The sequence below is a fragment of the Morchella importuna genome (genome assembly GCF_003444635.1).
Source record: "Morchella importuna strain M04M26 chromosome Unknown Morimp01GS007, whole genome shotgun sequence".
Classification (NCBI taxonomy): Eukaryota; Fungi; Ascomycota; class Pezizomycetes; order Pezizales; family Morchellaceae; genus Morchella; species Morchella importuna.
The window spans coordinates 1,134,859-1,154,371 of record NW_025763404.1 but is presented as its reverse complement, the minus strand read 5'-3'; the positions used below and the strand labels follow the sequence as shown (position 1 = coordinate 1,154,371).

General features: G+C 47.8%; 7 protein-coding genes across 7 annotated transcripts; 4 read left to right on the top strand and 3 right to left on the bottom strand.

The window, feature by feature from the left end:
• Nucleotides 1–1,335: 1,335 nt before the first annotated feature.
• LAJ45_03495 (uncharacterized protein) lies at nucleotides 1,336–3,255 on the top strand (the record flags this gene model as incomplete). Its single annotated transcript, XM_046113081.1, has 3 exons — nucleotides 1,336–1,955; nucleotides 2,039–2,865; nucleotides 2,933–3,255. The coding sequence occupies 3 exons, from the start codon at nucleotides 1,336–1,338 to the stop codon at nucleotides 3,253–3,255; spliced, it is 1,770 nt and encodes a 589-aa protein (XP_045973958.1).
• A 1,291-nt stretch (nucleotides 3,256–4,546) lies between these two features.
• On the top strand, nucleotides 4,547–6,465 carry LAJ45_03494 (uncharacterized protein; the record flags this gene model as incomplete). Its single annotated transcript, XM_046113080.1, has 5 exons — nucleotides 4,547–5,093; nucleotides 5,163–5,172; nucleotides 5,221–5,279; nucleotides 5,444–5,949; nucleotides 6,007–6,465. 5 exons carry the CDS (start codon nucleotides 4,547–4,549, stop codon nucleotides 6,463–6,465), a joined length of 1,581 nt encoding a protein of 526 aa, XP_045973957.1.
• Nucleotides 6,466–8,205: 1,740 nt separating this feature from the next.
• Nucleotides 8,206–11,111, bottom strand: LAJ45_03493 (uncharacterized protein; the record flags this gene model as incomplete). The annotated part of the gene is made up of 9 exons (XM_046113079.1): nucleotides 8,206–8,493; nucleotides 8,559–8,798; nucleotides 8,890–9,159; nucleotides 9,225–9,344; nucleotides 9,427–9,512; nucleotides 9,579–10,155; nucleotides 10,242–10,275; nucleotides 10,347–10,677; nucleotides 10,763–11,111. 9 exons carry the CDS (start codon nucleotides 11,109–11,111, stop codon nucleotides 8,206–8,208), a joined length of 2,295 nt encoding a protein of 764 aa, XP_045973956.1.
• Nucleotides 11,112–13,036: 1,925 nt separating this feature from the next.
• Nucleotides 13,037–14,925, top strand: LAJ45_03492 (uncharacterized protein; the record flags this gene model as incomplete). Its single annotated transcript, XM_046113078.1, has 4 exons — nucleotides 13,037–13,730; nucleotides 13,800–13,846; nucleotides 13,902–14,806; nucleotides 14,874–14,925. 4 exons carry the CDS (start codon nucleotides 13,037–13,039, stop codon nucleotides 14,923–14,925), a joined length of 1,698 nt encoding a protein of 565 aa, XP_045973955.1.
• Nucleotides 14,926–15,774: 849 nt separating this feature from the next.
• On the bottom strand, nucleotides 15,775–17,087 carry LAJ45_03491 (uncharacterized protein; the record flags this gene model as incomplete). The annotated part of the gene is made up of 6 exons (XM_046113077.1): nucleotides 15,775–15,907; nucleotides 15,973–16,501; nucleotides 16,555–16,628; nucleotides 16,686–16,793; nucleotides 16,850–16,987; nucleotides 17,056–17,087. 6 exons carry the CDS (start codon nucleotides 17,085–17,087, stop codon nucleotides 15,775–15,777), a joined length of 1,014 nt encoding a protein of 337 aa, XP_045973954.1.
• Nucleotides 17,088–18,471: 1,384 nt separating this feature from the next.
• On the bottom strand, nucleotides 18,472–19,410 carry LAJ45_03490 (uncharacterized protein; the record flags this gene model as incomplete). The annotated part of the gene is made up of 6 exons (XM_046113076.1): nucleotides 18,580–18,582; nucleotides 18,656–18,695; nucleotides 18,764–18,776; nucleotides 18,848–18,894; nucleotides 18,979–19,117; nucleotides 19,197–19,410. The coding sequence occupies 6 exons, from the start codon at nucleotides 19,408–19,410 to the stop codon at nucleotides 18,580–18,582; spliced, it is 456 nt and encodes a 151-aa protein (XP_045973953.1).
• On the top strand, nucleotides 19,031–19,453 carry LAJ45_03489 (uncharacterized protein; the record flags this gene model as incomplete). The annotated part of the gene is made up of 1 exon (XM_046113075.1): nucleotides 19,031–19,453. One exon carries the CDS (start codon nucleotides 19,031–19,033, stop codon nucleotides 19,451–19,453), a length of 423 nt encoding a protein of 140 aa, XP_045973952.1.
• Between the last annotated feature and the right edge of the window lie 60 nt (nucleotides 19,454–19,513).

Sequence of the window (19,513 nt, the reverse complement as noted above, 5' to 3'; positions counted from 1 at the left end):
TTTGAGATTCGTACCGTGGTAGCACTGGGTTTTGGGAGTTTTGGGGGGGTTTGTTTTAACCTTAACTACATGTATCTGTAGGGTTCTGAAATATCATGGAGAGATAGAGTACACAGCTAATTAAAGCCAGATTGGGTTGCTGAAGCGATGCATGCCAGGGGGATGTTCATACTCTATTATTACGGTTACTAATAAGGCACTGGCGTAGTACGGTATATATACACGCCGTGACTGTCGAACTGTAGCTTGGCAGTCTGTCCTCGAAATCCGTAAATACTAGCTAGCAGTCCTGTTGATGCATCATCATCACCTTCCTTCTCATTTAATAGCTTGGTTTCGTCACAGCCGTTGAACTCGACTCAAGACTGCCATGAATACATATAGCTCTTAATATGACCCCACCAACTAAAGTACATGTACTTTTACAACCCCACAAGCTGTTTCTTAATTATAATCACTTCCCTCACAAGTAGACTCCCACGACGTCTGACTCTGATATTGACAAATCCCCGAACCCTGCCGCAACCTTGCCCTGTCGTCAGCTAGACATTCGGCGTAACCCCGGCCCCGAACGAACCCTGCAGTTGCAGCGTTCTGAGGTTCTTCCGGAGGCACCAACCATGAAGCCCGAGTAGCGAGACTCTCTTCTGTCTCCAGTAGGCTTGCTCTACCCTTCCCCTAGGACCCACCTACCACGAACTTGACGATATTCTCCAGCAGTGGGGTTTATAATTTACCTAAGGTTAAACAGGAACCGGTAGATAGAAATGCCGCCCCCAGATCCCAATAGGATAAAGACCCGTCATGAGTAGGTAGAGGGTCGTAGTTAATAGTCATGGAGTATAGGTAACCAGCGTCCCCCGGTTGCTTTAAGCCTCACACGTCACCATGGATTCCTGAATCCTGGGACATGATTCCCTCTGCATATATCATCATATCACGACCGGGAAGGCGAACATCCAGAGGCCGGGAAGGGACGGAGCCGGTGGTGGGAGGGAAGGGGGGAAGAGTAAATACACACATAGGCCCACACGTGCGTCCCCAGCGAGGAGAAGAAGAGGGGGAGATTAAGAGCAAGCACATATCCTCTCTCTCCCCACAGGAAGGAGAAAGAAGAAGAAGAAGAAGAAGAAGAACTACATACTATACTTACAGTCCCTTATGTATGCGGCTTTCTGATCATCATCATCCATCCCTTCATCTCCCATCTCTTCCCTCCTTCGTTCACTGCTGCGTGGAGAGTGCCGTTCGACTGCCTGTTTGCTTTTTGACAACCGCACTTCTAGATCCAGCCAGCCAGCCAGCCAGCATTAAGCCAGCAGCAAGCCACAAACGATGCAGCAGCTGCTACTCACACTCCTCCTGTGCCTGCCCCTTGCACTGGCCGAAAACCTAAACTTTCGCTCCCCCTCCACAAACCACCCCGGTCTCGAGATCCCCCGCCCCGCCGCACACCTCACAAAGCGCTCCACCCCCACGGTCACACCCCTCCAGTTCACGCACGGCGTTGCCAGCGGCGACCCCTACGACACCTCCGTGATTCTATGGACTCGCGCCGTGCCCGCGAGCGTCGACTCCACCAAGCACCTCTACCGCGGGGCCTCCGCCTCCGCCCGTGTCTGCGTGGCGTGGGAGATCTCGGCCACGGAGGACTTTATGAACGTTGTAGACGGCGGGGAGACGTCGACGTCTGGGGAGGTCGACTACACGGTAAAGGTGGAGGCGAAGGGGCTGCAGCCGTTTACCACGTACTGGTACCGGTTTCGGGCGTGCGGGGCGCCGGGCGGGGAGGTGAGTGAGGTGGGGCGCACAAAGACTATCCCCGCGGAGGATGATGAGGTGCCTGGAGGTCTGCGGTTTGCCGTGTATTCGTGTGCGAATTATGCAGAGGGGTATTTCAACGCTTATGGAAATGTCGCGAGGAAGGACTCTGTGGACTATGTGCTGCATCTTGGGTGTGTACATCTCTATCTCTATCATTGGTCCTTCCTTTTTTTTTCACAACTGTTTTTACAATACTAATAACTACTCCAAACAGCGACTACATCTACGAGATGCCCCTGCCCATAATCCTCAAAGAGCGCATCCCAAAGCCCTACAAAGAAACCATCCAACTGCGCGACTACCGCCTCCGCATCGCCACCTACCGCACCGACGAAGACCTCCTTCTCAACCACAAACTCTTCCCCTGGATCCCCGTCTGGGACGACCACGAAGTCGCAAACAACGGCTACACCGGCGGCAGCACCGCCTCCCAGTTCTGGATGTACCTCGAATGGACGTCCTGGGAGCAGCGCATGCACTACGGCATCCGCGCCTACTTCGAATGGATGCCCATCCGCCAAGTCCAGGCCGACGACTCCCTGCGCATCTGGCGCACATTCAAATTCGGCAAGCTCGCATCCCTCATCATGCTCGACACGCGCTACTACTCGCGCGACGCCGGCAGCGAAAACGCCGCCACCATCGCCGCAGAGCACCGCTCCATCCTTGGCGCCCCGCAGGAGAAATGGCTCTACGGCGAGCTGTCGGACTCGCGGGCGCGCAACGCGACGTGGAACATCCTTGGCCAGCAGATCCAGTTCTCGAACCTCAATGAGACGGCGGTGCCGTGGTCTAAGGACGCGCCGCTCTACTACGACGGCTGGGCGGGCTATCGCGCGAATAGGAGGAGGGTCCTGGAGAAGGTTGTTGAGTATGGCGTGGAGAACCTGGTCGTGCTCACGGGGGACTATCATACGCTCTGGACGGCGGACTTGACGTGGGATGGCGATGAGGGTGGAAGAGGCGGCGGGTATGAGCCAGTGGGCGGGAATGGGTCTTTGGGTATTGAACTGGCGGTTACGTCGGTCACGAGCTCTTGTGGTGCGTATAATAACACCCACCCATCTAATCATTGGCCCATCATATCTGACTGACAGTGAACAAACAGGCTACGGCGCCCTCTCATACGACGACGCACACACTGTCGCCGCCAACCTCGTCGCCGACAATGCGGAGCTCAAATGGGCCGAGGGCTACTACCGCGGCTACTTTGAGCTCACGCTCACGCCCGACAATCTCTCGGCGCAGTACTTCTCCATCCCCGACATCCTGACAAGGAACTCGGATGAGCTCAAGGTTGCGCGCTGGGAGTCCGAGGCGGGGAGTAACAGGCTCAAGAGGCCGTTTCCGAACCCCACGGTGGGGGCGCTGCAGGGTGAGATTAATGACTGGGCGATGCCGGGGGGTAGGGGGTTGAGGAAGAAGCGTTGAGGAGGAAAGAGGGGTTAGTTATGGACTGGAGATGGACTTGACTATGGACATTATCGTCTAGCAGCAGTAGTGGTAGCTCTGCTGGTTTTCGTTCTTTTATTATGGAGTTTTTTTCTTTCTTTTGTAATTAATTATTGGGCGTTTCGGGCATCTGGGGGGGCGGATGGGGTACATAGAAGGTAATCGGCAACTTGCAATTAATGGGCTTTGGGACGACTCAATTCATGACATGACATGGCATGACTGTATTTTAGATGGCTATGATGAAATACGGGGGTAATGTATGGTATATACAGCCCTACTCTGCTCTGCTCTACTCTACTCTAGATTTTCTAGGGTCCACTGTGGAATTTGTGGTTGAATGATATTTGCAATTTAGGAGCTGGAGACAGGTTTAGGACGTGGTACGTATAGGAAAGGAAAGCGATGGGAGGGTGCACACCAAAGTGTCGTTGGTAGAACAAACTGGTAAACACCCGTGCTTCTTCTTTGCTCTAGTTAGTTACAAACGACTGACCCTAGAGAACAGCGAATTATCAAGTACAATCTTACCCTCCTCCACAGATTCTCACTCACCGCCAAGAGAAGGAAGGCCCTCTTACGTAACCACCAGATTAGCGACACCGCGCCATCTAACCGAGCTTCACCAACTAGGCCTAGTCTGCCACGCCCCCTCGGCTCATCCCACATCCGTGAACCTCTGCTGTGCAGATCAGATCGATTTGCCCTGGTCACTTCTTCCCCCCTGCCCCGCCTCGCCCAGGCAGGCAGGCAGGCAGGCAGGTTCCCCAGACAGACAGACAGACATGTGGGAGACGTAATATTTGTTGGGCCGAGGAACGAGGGAACTTTCCTTGGAAGTTGGAACACTCTCCACAAAGACGGATATTTACAGCTTGACAGGTCAACATATTGGGGGTGCCCATGGATGGAAATGAACAGAACGAGTGGGCAGCTGGCAGCGCTCTCCTGTACTATATGCACAATAATGGAGATAAAGCCCCACCTCGGCCTCCTGTCGGTTTTTGCCAAAAGGGAAGCAGATAGAGATAACGCATGAGGAGGAGGAGGAGGAGGAGGAGGAGGAGGCAGGCTGTGGCAATGGCAAAAAGGGTTATGGGCTAATACTCGCACGGGGTTCCCGGGTACTTAGCTGGAAGGTCTCACGGCAGGCTTCCCCCCTCTAGCTCTCTCTATCGCCCTCTCTTCTTTCTCCCCGCTCTTTCCCTCTACCAGAACCAGCACCAGTGACTTCCTGTAAACTCCAGTCAGTATACACGCCCAATACACCATGTCCACCGAACCCCACCCCCCCAGCAAGCCCTCCCGACTCTCGCTCCTCCGCCTCGTCGCCCCCGCCGTCCCAAATATGCTCTACAAGTCCGCCGGGCACCTCCTCTCGCTGACGCCGCAGTCAACCTACTGGGACCTGCGCACTACGCTGACCGTCGAGTTCCTGCGCTCATACCTCAGCCGCGACAACCAGGGGGTCACCATCGAGGAGATCCAGGCCACGACGCTGAAGCCGCTGGCTGTCGCAGCAAATACCTGGAAGGTGGATGTGGACGTTCCTGTCGGTAGTGTCGAGGAGCAAAGTGCGCTGGAGGATATGGTGAGGAAGGCGATTGTCGACCTGGCAAGTGGTGAGGATATTGAGCGGTTCATACCGAGGGTTGGGGTGAGTGCTGCCACGGGAGAGTGGATCGGGAGCAGGACGGTGGCGAAGGGAGAGGTTGAGGGGGAGAGTGAGAAATGGAGTGAGGAGGAGAAGTATGAGAGTATGATGAAGGAGGTTGAGGGCGGTGAGGAGAGTGGTGTTGTCCTATGGTTGCATGGAGGTATAAATGTTTTCCCTGATTTGTTTGAAGCTTGTAGTTAATGTCAATGATTCTAACGCTGGTTTTTAGGCGCTTATTGGTAATTTATAGAGATCTCTTGGTTTGGTGCATGTTACTGACTTGATAGGCTCTGTGACCCCTCCACTCATCGGCCGATAGCACGCAAGGTTGCAAAGTCCTTTAAAGGTAATTGATCCCAATGGCTCGCACGTGCATGACCGCTCCCGGACTATCTTCTATTGATACATGCATATTTTAAAATCTGCACCTACGAGTCTGGGAATGGGGCCCTATATCACCTAGTTAGCTTCGATAGACTGGAGAGACTTACCACATATTCTCATCTGTAGGCCGAGTATTCATGCCACGCTACCGCCTTGCACCCCAAAACCCATTCCCCGCCGCCCTTCTCGACGCCCTCACCGCCTACCTTTATCTCCTCCATCCACCACCCGGTGCGCTCCACAAGCCCATTCCTGCCTCAAAGATCATCATTGCCGGTGACTCCGCTGGTGGAAATCTCTCTTTTGCCCTCCTGCAGCTGCTTCTCCACCTCCACCGCGCGGGCGACAACGAGGACGGCTACGAAGTGATACCATTATCCGGTCCCATGCACGCGCCCAAAATAACATGGCAAGGCGCTCCCCATGAGGCCCCACTTCCATGTGGAATTGTGGGTGCAAGCCCGTGGGTAGACGTGAGCCGCTGCTTCGGCGAGAGGTTCACGCATAAAGACGGGACGGTGGGAAGCGAGGAGTCTTGTAAGGGCTTTGACTATCTCCCCACTCCGCGCGAAGAGCGCGCAAGGAAGTACAAATACTCGCCTGCGTGGCCGGAGGATGTTGGGAGGTCGCATGTCAGTATCCCCCTAGAACACCTATATAATTGGTGGATAGTTCCTAACTAGAGACAGTTCTATACACACGACGCCCTTGTTGCGCACCCGCTTGTGTCGCCTATTATGGCGGAGAGCTGGTCCGGCTCTCCTCCAATGTGGATTAGTGTGGGTGATGAGTGTCTTCGTGATGCGAATCTCTACTTTGCGCACCGGCTAGTGGAGTTGGGGGCGTCGCTTCGGTTTCTTCACTTTACATCAATGCCGCATGTGTTCCAGGGGACTATACCTCATCTTGCGGTATCAAGGAGGAGTTTCGAGGATATGGCAGAGTTCTTGGACATTGTGTTTGGTCGGAAGGAGGGGGGAGTGAAAGTTGGTGAGTATCGGGTGCATCCGGTGACGTTGGAGGAGGTAGCCGTAGATAGAGCGGGGTTGACACTTGGTGGATTGACGGTTGAGGACGTGAAGGCGTTGATGGTGAAGGAGGTGAAGGAGTGGGCTAAGAAGAGTGAGGGCATCGAGGCGAAACTATAGTCCTCTTTCATATTTCTCTTTTTTCTTTTGTTTGACGAAGATGTGTTATGAAGAAGGTGCGGATATATATTGTAGGCACTGTTATGCTGGGTTAAATAGCAGATTTTATTGACTAACGAACTTGGAATCCTAGCGCTGAATATAATTTTTATTAGCTGCGGTATTAACTCGTAGAGGGTCACATCATATTTTCTCACTCGTCATAAGCCACAATATGCATAGTATCTTACCAGGTATAAGGCCAATATTGCCAGGCCGAAGTATTCCTTCACAACATATCACTCGGTCGTGATATCGGCTCTGATCACCCACGAATGTCGGCTTTCCAGAAATATGCCTCCTTCTTGGAAGGGCCAGAACAGCTCCTTCGTCTTTCTTTATTCGGATTTGTAATGAGTCTAGTGTGCTTACTTGGCACAGGCTTTTGGAATATGGCAGCTTAGAACTGTGTTGTATTGAGGATGACGGAAAGAAAAGAGGTTAAGCCCATAGCATGGCCTATTTATAATTATTTCAAGAGTTACGTATGTCATAACTTTACAGTTTCATAGGAGCACGTACTTAGAGACAATGTGACCCTACGACCAGGACAACATCTAACATATGGCTCATCTTATAGATAGCTGGAGATGATCGAATTACGAATTACATATGTATTGCGGGTTGTCAAAAATAATGGGACGCAACGGGGCAACGAATACAGCAACGACAACCCAACCCCGCCACCAACGAACGACAATACTAACGAAAATACACTTTGGGTCTCCAGTAGTTCTTATTATCACTTATCCTGTTTGTGGTCTCTTTGTGGTCGGTCATGGTTGAGAGATTATTACGTTGCAATGAAGCCTGTTGCGTCCCATTATTTTTGACAACCCACAATACATGTACCTCCATACTAGTAATGTTGTCCATATGCAGTGATAACAGACATTGCATATAGTAGTTTGGAGATTAACATATACGTATATACTCGACAATTGCCCAAATAAAAATGATGTGAATTTCTATCGACTTCTGGCTGTTTCTAAGCCCAATAGCTGTACCTCTGGAAAGCTCTAGTATTAATAATATCACAAATACCTTCCACTACGTCTTTGTAATAGACATTAGAACCATCCTTATTTACGCCCGATAACAAATGAGGGTTTATCAAAGATGGGCAAGTAGCCAACTACATGTAACGTATCCACTGCCACGCACGATAGATCCAGGGCGTCAATTAAGCCCTTTTATATAGCCAAGATGTCGGGCCTCGTATTGCACGTTGGGCGCTATGCGTCCGAGGTTGCATGAAGAGATGTAATAACTTGGAAATCGAGGACGCCAGGCCTACGACCATCCCCGGGGACGCCCATGCCTCGGCTGCCTAGACCTGTAGAATTAATCACGTGGCACATACTTGTGTGTATGATTGTATGTCATAATACTGGATTGGGAGATGGGGAGTTTAAGCATATTCAAATCTGAAGAAATCTAGCACGCTTAGCTTAATGAACTAAACAAAAAGAAAAAAAGAGAAAAAAATAGCACGCTTAGCACATGGTCGCTCACTCGACCCGGGTGCTCGAGCCCGCCCCAAGTTGTTCGAGGTGATATCAAGTATTTACTATCTGCAGTACTTGCAGCACCGTAGATTCTGACGAGGTTTTATGAAGAGATTCATTGATCATTGAGTACATTTTCTGCATGTAGTAATATATATAAAAAATAAACAATACTATAGTTCATCATGATTCGTCAATCATTCTTATCCACGCCTCGGCCAAAAGGATTCCAAGAGCTTTTGCCTCGTTTCCCCGTAGCCTGGCCACTTTTTTCTAGACTTCCTATCGCAGACTCTTCATCACTCTGGGCAGGCTTCAATTTCGATCGAAATAAAATACCAATCCCCCTCTTCATCTGTGCCCTAAACGCCCAGCACATCACCACCAGGATGATCATCGCTGATGATGGCCCGGCAGTTTTCCAAAAGTAACGTTGATCCCATTCCATATCCCGAATGTCGACCGTGTTCATACCAAAATACTACATTAAGAAATGATTGGTCAGAGTACTCCTTTTTAATGAGGGGTAGTGGGCGGTGGGCGTACCGAAGTAAAGAAGGACAACGGAAGGAAGATGGTAGTTATAATAGTAAAGACCAAGAATGATTTGTTTTGCTCAGTGGATTGTTTTGCTAATTCAAGTTGAACTGCCGTATGTTTAGCGGCTTCTTTAGATAATTCAAGTTGAACTGCCGTTTCTTCAGCTGCTTGTCTTGCATTGATTGCTTGCTGCTCCGCCATTATCGCCTGCTGCTTTGCTGCCTCCGTGTTGAGAAGCTGGAAAAGCTATACCAAGCAATCATTATCAGTAAGTAGATCCATGGATATCTTTCGCCTCTACTCATCAATTCTGTGGAGTGGGGTCGTAAGCTCATACCAAACTTTGAGCTTGCTTTGCTTCTGCCCCAATATCTTCGAAAGCCGCTACCATAATTTCAAACCGGGCCATCATATACTTGTAGAACTCGTTGGTAGCTGCAAGCTCCTCTGGCCGGAGGGTGTTGTCCACCGTAGCTTCTTTTATTATGTCTAAAATCTCCATCTGCTTTTTTGTGATTTCCAAAATTATTGCAACTTCGGAGATAACGGAATTGCAATCGGCAACCAGCTCATCATCGGTTATAGGTTTGTGCGCTACTCGGAAGTTCTAAACAAAATTAAGCATTTGTTTTGGAGGGGTAGTATAAATTATCAATGAGAATGGGTATGCACCAGTCCAGCAGTGCCTTCTTTGAAGACCTCTAGTATATGATAGTGTTTTAACAAAACAAGATCAGCGAAGTATATAAAGAAACCATGAACTGGTCCTTGAGGTGTCACATCCATGCCTTTCTAAAAGAAAGGAAACAAAATAAATATTAGACCTACTTAACCAATTAAGGAATCATATATCGGGTTGAGCAGTTAGACTTACGTTTGGTTCGAACATGTAACTATTGAATCCACCAACTTGGCCTGGAATAACAGCTGGTTTCATTGACTGAAAGGTAATGAGGGTTTCTATTGGTATTGACAAGACTGCGGTTAACATTTTATTTGAAGAGCTTTCTGGTAAACTAAACATACCTTTTGTTGGAATAATTACTGCCCAAAGCTGTTCAACCACAAGGAACTCATCATCGTCATAGTGACCCCTATTTCCTCTTCGCATAGTCTGTCTAAGATCAAGGATGAGTGCATCCATTTTAGGATGATGGTATTCGAAAAGCGTGCGTCCAGTAAAAACTGTAGGAGGGGTGCCAGAAGTACTCCCGTCGTAGTCACTAGCTGCAGAGAAACCGACACCAGTATGGTCAAGTGCGCTTCCATATATCCAGGCGCCAGGCTTAGGCTGTTCCTTGCCGTCTTGATCAATATAGGTCTCTGCGTACTCATACCCTGGTGCTCTAAGAAATGATGGATGATGCCTTAGAACCCTCTCAGCCGTTTTCTTCGGAATAAGCTTTGAGCCCAAGGTGACATGTAATATGGGCATTGATATCGTAATTTTGTACGCCTTGCCAACTGACGGCTGGCATTCAACAACTGGTTTTGCAAAAGTATTGAAGTAGCCTCTGCACATAGAAGCACGAAAAGGATCAGAAGTGAGGACAGGCCCGTACGGCGGAGGCAGGTGGATATCCTTGAAAAGATCGTCAAGCTTCTATTGATAATGATCGATCTTTAATTAGACACTAGTAATGTGTAACTGTGTAAAATTATGGTTCTGTATCACGAAAAGGCACTTACTCTAATCCACAGGTATTTATTGAGAGGGAACATTCTTTAAACGAACATATAATAAGTATAACCATATAATTGTAAAGTAGTCAATATCATTGGTGAATTACTTACATGTGTCGATATGAATTCCCTCTTTTAGGCCAACGTTTGTAATCGAAGTCCGTACCACCTCCCTTCTCGCCCACGAAGTAAATAATTTTATGTAATGACAGGTTTTCGATGAACCCCAGATTATCTAATGGTCTGTCCCTGAATGCAACCCAATAATTCCCCTCGAGTGGAAAGTTCTTCTTAATTGCATCCTGCAGGATTTGAGCAATCGGGGTATATATTTCGCTCATAGGTTGTTCATCTGTCCACATTAATGTAGGTATTGAGCGACGTAGTTCCTGTTCTGTGCCATGCCTTCCACATTGTAAGGCCTGATCCCAGGTCGGCCAGTCTTTGTTTGCATTCCGATCAGTCCCTGGCCGGAATAGAGTATATCTTCTATTTTGTGAAATCCATCACGTTGTAATTAAACTCACAGTACCAAGCCGGATCTTCCAGTGCTTTCATCGTCTCATCAATGCTATCAAGTCTTGCTTTTTCGTCGTCCGAAAGCTTTGCTCTCCGAGATTCAACCCAAAATTCTAAATCCCCAACAACAGCCGGGTTGTTCCATAAAAATGCAGTATTGATAACAGTACCTGGCGTGACCCATTGATAAGGAATGCCGGTGGATACCTTCTGGACTGTTGGGACTGTAGGCGCAACATAAGTTATTGTTACGGTAGGTATGGTTGGAATTGGTCCCCCATTAATACGAGGGCTCTGGTTTCCTCCTGCCTGCCGTGGAGGGGACTGTTGGCTTGAGGTTTGATTTCCTGTGGCCATTTAGGTATTGGGAGAAAGGTTCACTGGGAGGAATATAAGAATTGTATAAAAGGCGGAGATCTGTTCTCTAGATTTCCTATCGATCGCGGGGATGGGTAATATATACGAGAAAATACGGGAATGTCATCTTAATATCGTGAGTGTCGCGCCGGCGCTTAGAGGCCTGGGGGTGGCAGGTGTACGTCTAGCGACCGCCCGCATATGAGTTTGGTGCCTGAGTTCATGTAGAAGTAGAGTAAGTAGAGGGATTGTGATAGGCATGTAGATCCAATACTCAATCTAAGCGCGCAAGATAGACATGTAAAGTAGGTGAAGATTGAATTAACTTTAAGCCTTAGTCTGCAGAGAGCTGGATTATTTTATTCTGGATACACGAATCAGAAATTTACCTGCCTCGGGGGGTATGGGAGGCCTAAAAAGCAGCCGCCGTGACCTGGGTGAAGATGCTATAGTAGCGCCCGTCATGCATCGTACTCCGCGTGTAACCAGCGTACTATGGCTGGCACTTTGAACCGGAGTGTCGCGACATTGGTTTCTGACGATCAATTTCCCAATCGGGTAATTATTTGATCATTTTACTGCAAGTAATCTGCCAAGATTATCCACTTGGCGCTCCCAGAGGAGGAACGTATATCCAATTTGGACTAATGCCTTCCTAATCAGGTAATTGACCTAGTTCGAATAGGCAATTATGGGTGCGACATTGGTTGGGTTTCCCACCAAAAACCCGACCTTTCGAAAATTCATAGCACCACCACAACAAAAGGTGTAATTAATCTGGCTCTGTCACGTTGTAGAGAAGAAGCAGAACTATCGAATAATAGAGAGAAAAATAAATTAGGGTGTGGTTGAGGAAAGTCATTAGCGGCTGAAGTTGACTCCCGAGACCACTCCGGTTCAAGGTGTCCCCAGCCAGCTATAGAGAGGTACGTAGGTACTCGGGAACTGAATCTAAGTTTTGAAGTATATCTACTCTGGATACCTTACTAAATTAGCATCCTTTCTAAAGGCGCCTTATGATTTTATCTAACCCCCCTAGAGAAGGTGAAGTTCTGGGGCAGAATCAAGCAATGTGGAAAGACTGTGTGCAGTTGGCGGTGCAGTGGCCAAAGGCTTCGTGCCACCCTGTCAATCATATTGCTTGTTCGCGATAGCCACGTTCCCCAGATTAAACTTTAGAGGTTGCAAGGGTTCTAATTAGTAGACTTACACATTTAAAATACTACGCAGTCACGGTCATGGCATCTGTGAATACATGTACATACATGTATCTACTACTACAATCTACTAGGTGCTTCAGGCTTTGTGCCGGTAAACTCGCACGTGTGGTAATGATTCCAATGACCTTGAGTGTGTGATGAACGCTTGAGGTGCAAATAGAGTAGAACACATGTGATAGTTGTTTGGCCAGGCACGCCGATAAAGTCACTCATTCCCGTCAGCTCCCCTCTTTATCAGGTTGCGTCACCGTGTGAACAGGCCGGATCTTGGATGGAACAGAGGACCCTGCTTAGATGTTTGTAATTGGTGACTAGCCACCACAGCACCTTGGCGGGCGCTTGCACCGCCCCCCGTCATTCCTTAGGTTTGCCCCTCGTTTTTGCGCTCAGCTTGTGAATGATTTGCTTAATGCAGGTCTGTGTTATCTTTTAAATTTTCATGGTTTCGCCCAGGTAAATAATTTTCCACGTTGATGGGTGCATACGCAAGCCTCTTTGGCCACCCCAAGCAAAGTTATGTGAGGAATACCGGTAGGTGATCAGCGAACATGTGCGTACGTGATGTAGTTATCGCGCGGCCAAGTATTTATATTAGAAGCGTCCTAGAAACTGGACCTCTTTACCCCCTAATTCTCATCACTCATCTCAAAAAAAAAATTACACTCGCCTGATTCCGACAGACTTTTTTCATCCCGACAATCAGAAATGACCGAAATTCTCTTCAATTTCCCTGAAATCAAGGTGATCAAGGCTAACGGGCCACCTTCAAATCCCGGTGTACTTGTTCTTTCAGTCGAAAACGTCCCCGAAGATACCAAGGAATATCTGAATCTCAGGTTTTTCAGCACTTCGGATTTTTACGCAGATATCGATATTCGACTTTGCAAGGGCGATGTGGTAACGAAACTTGATCCGTCGACATTTAAAATTGAGCCTACGACAAATTCTGGGAAGGGAACTGCCACCAGAAACTCAGAGGAGGCCCTCACCATCATCTTTCCTCCAACAGATGTGCTCGTACCACAAAATGATCCCAGAATTAGTCAAGAACTCAAAACAACGAATTCTACCTGGGGTGTTGTGGTAGGCTTCTTTGAGATCGAGCTTGGAAGGATAGATAATAGCCTAAGGAATAGCTCTGGGAACAGCTCTGGGAAGGGCCCTGAGAACAACCCTGAGAAGAGCTCCCAGTATCCAAATGGGAAGGCTGTACTATCTCGTGATATAGATGCTCCTGCATATGCTAGTAGCAGTAAGGCCATGGCTGCCTACCACCCAAGCGATCACCAAGACAACAAAGAGGGAAGGCTAGTTCTCGTTGACGAGGAGAATGGGCACGAGGTTGGTGAGGTCAACTCGTACCATGTCCATGCTATCGGTGTAACTCCAGGAAGTAAAGGTATACATGTCCTGCTATGAGTGAGATTGACTGCTATCAGCCATGAATATGATATTGACATTAAAGCAGATCCCGTGGAAATCCAGTTGCCAGAGAATCAACAGGGGACTGTAACCGTAAGTTTAGCGAATTAAACTCCTACCGTATACAGTGACTGAACGATTTGGTTAGGTTCGCCCTGCGCAGCCGGAATATCTCAGGGACTCGTTACACCCAGCATACGCCAAATCGACTCTCGTCAGTACGGCTGCAACGGCTTCGCGCTTGATCGTGACCACGAGTTCCTATGTCGCCAACGCGATCCAGTCTGGAGCAGATGCCTATGTGAGACGCACAAAGCCGAACGAAGTACCGATGGTGTTCGACCCGAGCACTCACGACAGAGTCCGTCAAATCCACAATGTGTCTAGCAGCGCTGCTAAGATTTCCGCACAAACTATTGGACAGGTAACGAAGCACGCTCAAAACCTCGGAGCTCGCATCGCCGGCAAAAACCAAGACCGACCCTCAAGGGGGCAGATTCCAAACCCCGGGTTACTAAACAAGGGGCTCATTGCATTCTCCACCATTGCAGATGGAATCGACCACGCATCTAAAAACCTGTTAAACTCAGGAGCTAATGCCGCCACAACCGTAGTTGGCCATAAGTACGGCGAAGAAGCAAGATCAGTCGCTCATGGCCTGACTGGCTCTGTCACCAATGTGGGTCTCGTCTATGTTGACGCTTCTGGAGTTTCTCGGAGAGCTGTTATCAAGGGTGTAGCGAAGGGCATGGTTATTGGGAAAGTGCGTGGAGGCGGTGATGTCATCGTCCCTGGGCCGCAAGATTCCATTCCAGGCCAACAACTGCAGATTAGCCAAGGATTCAGCACCACATCTCTTCCAGTGAGTGGAGCAACTACCCCAGGCGGGTATGGAAGTGAGGTTGGATTTGGGAATGCCGCGCCACCTTCTTATGGTAATATTCAAGGCACCCAAGGCCTCAACGGTTCGCCCAGTGGTAGCGGATATAACCAAAATTCATATTTTCCTCCGCCTCCACTACAAAGAAGCGTAACGGCCCCACAAACTACAGGGTATGCAAACATGAGATCTATTAGTCCAAGACTATACGAAGGAGTCACTTACCAACAATCTAAGTAGGAACTATCCACCGGAGAAAGTGTCTGCAAACGGGCAGTATAGATACCTCTAAAAATACTCGAGTTTTTTTTACTATCTCTTTCTTTGATAAATAGTTGGTTATTTCGGGATTTGTTTTTGTCTGCGGGCTTGTAGTTCTTATCTTCTTTTCTCTCGAGATCTCATGTTGTTGTTAGGAGTTCGTTTCCGGTTTCTCGACTCCATGCGATTCATATGATATACTTAAGCTTTTATACTTTCTACTAGTACCATTACTTATATTCTCATTATCAGCGATATATAACAATCGTTTACTATTGGTGTACTATTGATAGTTACAATCTTCCAGGAGCTAAAATATGGGATTCCTAGATCTTGTCTCACCTACTTCTATGTTCTCTTGTGTGCGGTGAATGTAAGCTCTAGATTCATTCGCTCTGTCAGAGTCAATTTAGAACCAAACTTCATCTGCAGCTGACTATTGGCTTGATAAGGACAATCACAAGCTATCACACGGCCATTAGTACACCTTGTGTAACGGATATCAAGCCACACTAACTACATACATGTATGTATGTACATGTACTTAAGCACATCATGTATCTACATGTACCTACTCTGTCAGGATCCGGAAGTGACATATGCACAACTAAACTCTCATATTTCAAAAACCCACGCGGATGCACCTGGCTATTGTCGCCTTCGCATCCTCTGAACAATCCACGTAGGGATAATTTATACGGCATTATAGATCTCATCACTCATCAACACGCTTTCATGCTTCGATTCCGACGCTTCACAAACTAGTAGCGCTCAAATAACATATAGTAGTTAATGTACAATACACCTAAGGATCAAAGACTTCTCCTCCTCATCAAAGCTATGGAAATGTCACGTATATAAACATATTCCCATGAAAGGATCACAATGTCTTTGCTAACTCCTGGGCAACGACCTTGTGTACAGGGGCTGTTGGGTGCAGATTGTTGAGCCAGAAGTACTTGTTGACTGGTATAAGGCACTCGTCATACAGCGTGTCTTGAGCGGGAGTACCACTATTTCGGAAAATAAGATGGTTAGTAAGAGACACTAGGATGGAGGATAGATCGATGGGAACTACTTTGTATAACTCTCACAATACCCGGTGGCGTTCTTCAATCCATATTTACTCGGGTTGTCTATAATCTTATTGAACAGCTTGTTTGAGTCAAATACTTGAGCCCACACATCATTATGGGCCTTCTTCAACGCTTTAACCCTCGTTTCAACCATCCCGTTGTAGATGCCGATCGCCTCCGCCTCCAAAGCCACAGACTCCGCACCCTGGCCGACGGTGAGTGGGGAGCGGTCAACCGGTGGAACATTAACGAAGACGAAGTTCCTCGCGCCAGTGGTGTACAGCTTTTCGACCAAAGCAAAGTACTCATCCATCAGCACTGCGTAGAAGTTTTCCAGGTCTCCATTCCAGTAGCTGTTTCCGATATCGTTGATGCCGATCCAGATCAAGAAGAGACTGTCGGACGACTTCCATGGTGCGTAGGAAGGCTTGGGTCCAAGAATGGGGACAAAGAGTCCTTCGACTTGGTCCTTGAGGGATAGTACCGTGGGTGTGTAGGGAGTGACGAGGTCGGCATCGATTGTTGCACCACCTGGAGTTACCAGTTATTGACAGAACGACTTATTTGATTCAGAAGGGATTTACCATAGGCAAGGTTGTACGTCAACAGCTCAGTCTTGTTGAACTCGACAGTCAGGTAGTCAACCCAATTTGGACCGCTAGTTTTTGTTTAGCAACAGAAAGAAATAAGTCTCGTTTAATACACAAACACTCACTTTGCTGAGGTCCATCCAGGGTATACTGGGTTCCCCAGCGGGTTTCCTGATGTTGGGAGAGGTGACCCATTCGTCAAGTTAAAACCAGTTTGGGTGTAAGAATCACCTCTGCATCAATCTGTTAATCATTGCATGCTCTAGGATCTACGATCAGAAAGACCTACAAAGTGAAGAGGTATTTCAAGTTCTTGAAACCTGGGTAGACCTGTTTCGAAGCCCTTGGCAACACACTGGCAGACCCAAATGCAGAGCATAAGCTCAAAGCGACCACTGCGGTAGATGATAATGAGGGGAACATGATGCTAGGACCGAGCTATTGAGTCTGGAGAAGGCGAAGAATTCTTGGATGAGTGGGGATGGGTGTAGAGACCTGAATGAACACCACCTATTTGTACCTCCCATATTTGCAGGTCTTCAGGGGAAACCTTTTTGATTAACAACCACAAACCAGAGAACTTTGATTGAAAATCTCAATCAAGAAGATTCAACCGGAAATCATGGGTGGGGAAGCCGATACCGAACTCGTGGGTATTACGGAGGAAAGGAGGTGGGAGCTCATCGCTGAAAATTGATTGAGTTTTTTCCATTTGTAACATTCATATGGCGAGCCTTTGGAATATGGGGCAATGTCTGGATATTTATTATACCCGGTTTATTGACTTTATACTTATTTAAGCCAAGTTAACCAGGAGACCCCGGGGGATCGGCCCGTGGGAGCCTTCATATATGCTCAAAGAGGTTGAAGTACTCGGTCAATCAAGCCGGTAAATATGATAAATGGACCCATGGGTTGGGAGAAGAACTTCCCGCGGCAGGAACAAACGGTATGTATATATACTCTACAGGCAAACACACTGGCGCGGAGAATCCTTAGTGCACACTAATGTGAAGCGAAGAATCTGGAGAACCCTGGTTTTGTAGCTAAATACCCCGGAATTCAGGGGTCATGGATACAGCGGATCAATGCTTGGTCTCTTAAGCCATGTATCAACTATACATGATACTATTCCTCCACTCCTTAGTCTCTAACCAGAAAATTAATTGAAAAAGAGATTATATGCTGCGCAGCTGCAGGAAGGAACGAGATATGTACTCCACGGAGTTTCCCGCGTCATTTTTTACAACTCGGATTAACTTGCGAATGACTCTAGTTCTCGAACTACTAGCTTCTACATTTACCAGTGTAGTTGAAAGAAAGAAAAGAAAAGAAAGGAAAGAAAAAGAGGTTGCAATTGACACTATTTTCACATAAGTATGCATCAGACAAAAGCTCACGGCCCTGTACGACCGCTTTTAGAACAACATTCTCATCTAGAATCATTCGTTAGACGTAGGATGCATTGTCCAGGACAAAACATCCGCTTTAACTAGAGATTTTATCAAATAATGCCCAGGCCTATTGATTCTATTAGGTTGACATTTTGCGCACAGACGATCTCCACATACATGTATATATCAGTGACTATAGCTAGCTAGTGCCTGATATGTATATCACACACACTCCCGCTATCTCGATCGCAGTATCCGGGGTATCCCTTAAGCTGTCGATGCTGACCCCCCTATAAAAGAGGAATTAGATTTGTATGAGAGATCTATTATTTGATAAGAGAGATCACGGGATCTGTTAGTAATTAAAGCCACACCGAATCTGCTTTTTTTTTTTTTTTTTTTTTTGGGGGGGGGGGGGGGAATCAGTATTTTCGCGACAGCTTAAGGGATAGAATAAGATATGTAAATATTATCATCTTCGATATAACCAAAATCTGCCACTAACCCGTGCGGCTTATCAGCGCAGCTTCTCGACGCACTTTTTATTATTTATCTCTTCCTGCCAGTCTCGGACAACACTTAGTTAATCCACTTGTATAATGGCCTTTGTTTCTTCTTTCTCGCTTTACTAGATTTCTCCCTTATGTAAAACCCACAAAATCATTAAACCACCAGACAGCGAAATCCCAGGGTCCACAAACCAGATCTAACTCTGCTGCCAAGCCATGTTCATCTGCAAGCCTGCCGATCTCCGTTACACACAGTTCAGGCACCCCACAATACCACATACCAATGGTTGAAATACCCACAATTTTCTGCACGCTAAGTTGGAAGGCCTGAGATGCCAGCAAAAATTTCCTTATTCCCCCCGCGATAAGGACGCCTATTTAGACAATGAGCCGTTAGTTGTTCTTTCTTTCCTCCTCTCAATTCCATTTTACTGCGGTAGCGAATTAGTGAGGGCCCCCATTACACATTGAGGCCAATATAGATATTATACACCGGCAGGGCAAGAAAGACCTACATCTCAGAGAATTTCTCTCGTCGGAGAGCAATAATTGCAAGCCGAGTTAGCCATGGACGAACTCTCCTTTGCCCTCGCAATCGAGCTGCAACTACGTGATGTCGAAGAGGCACTCTCCACCCGCAAAGGCAAAGGCCGTCTTGGTGACGCAGTCAGCTCCAGCGACGAGGTCGCATTCAATGACTACCGCGAGCACCTCCTCTCCACCGCTCGCATACTCGCCGACGAGCGGCTTGCAGAGAGCCTTGATCGGGCTGTCAGGAGTGACGGAGGACTTCTTGAGGAGCTAATGAAGCTTGAGCTGGGGGACGAGGGGAGTCGGGAGCTAGCGATGCAATTGTCGGAGGAGGCGGTGATGGTGGTGCCCGAGGAGAAGAGTAGGAATGATATGTGGAGGAGTATGGCTGTTGTAGAAATAGGGCATTGCGACATCGGTTATGTATGGAATTACTCATGTATAAGGGATGACTCATAGAAGGAACAGGGATTCAGACAAGGCTTAGTGACAGGGATTATGTAATCAGGGGATCACGTG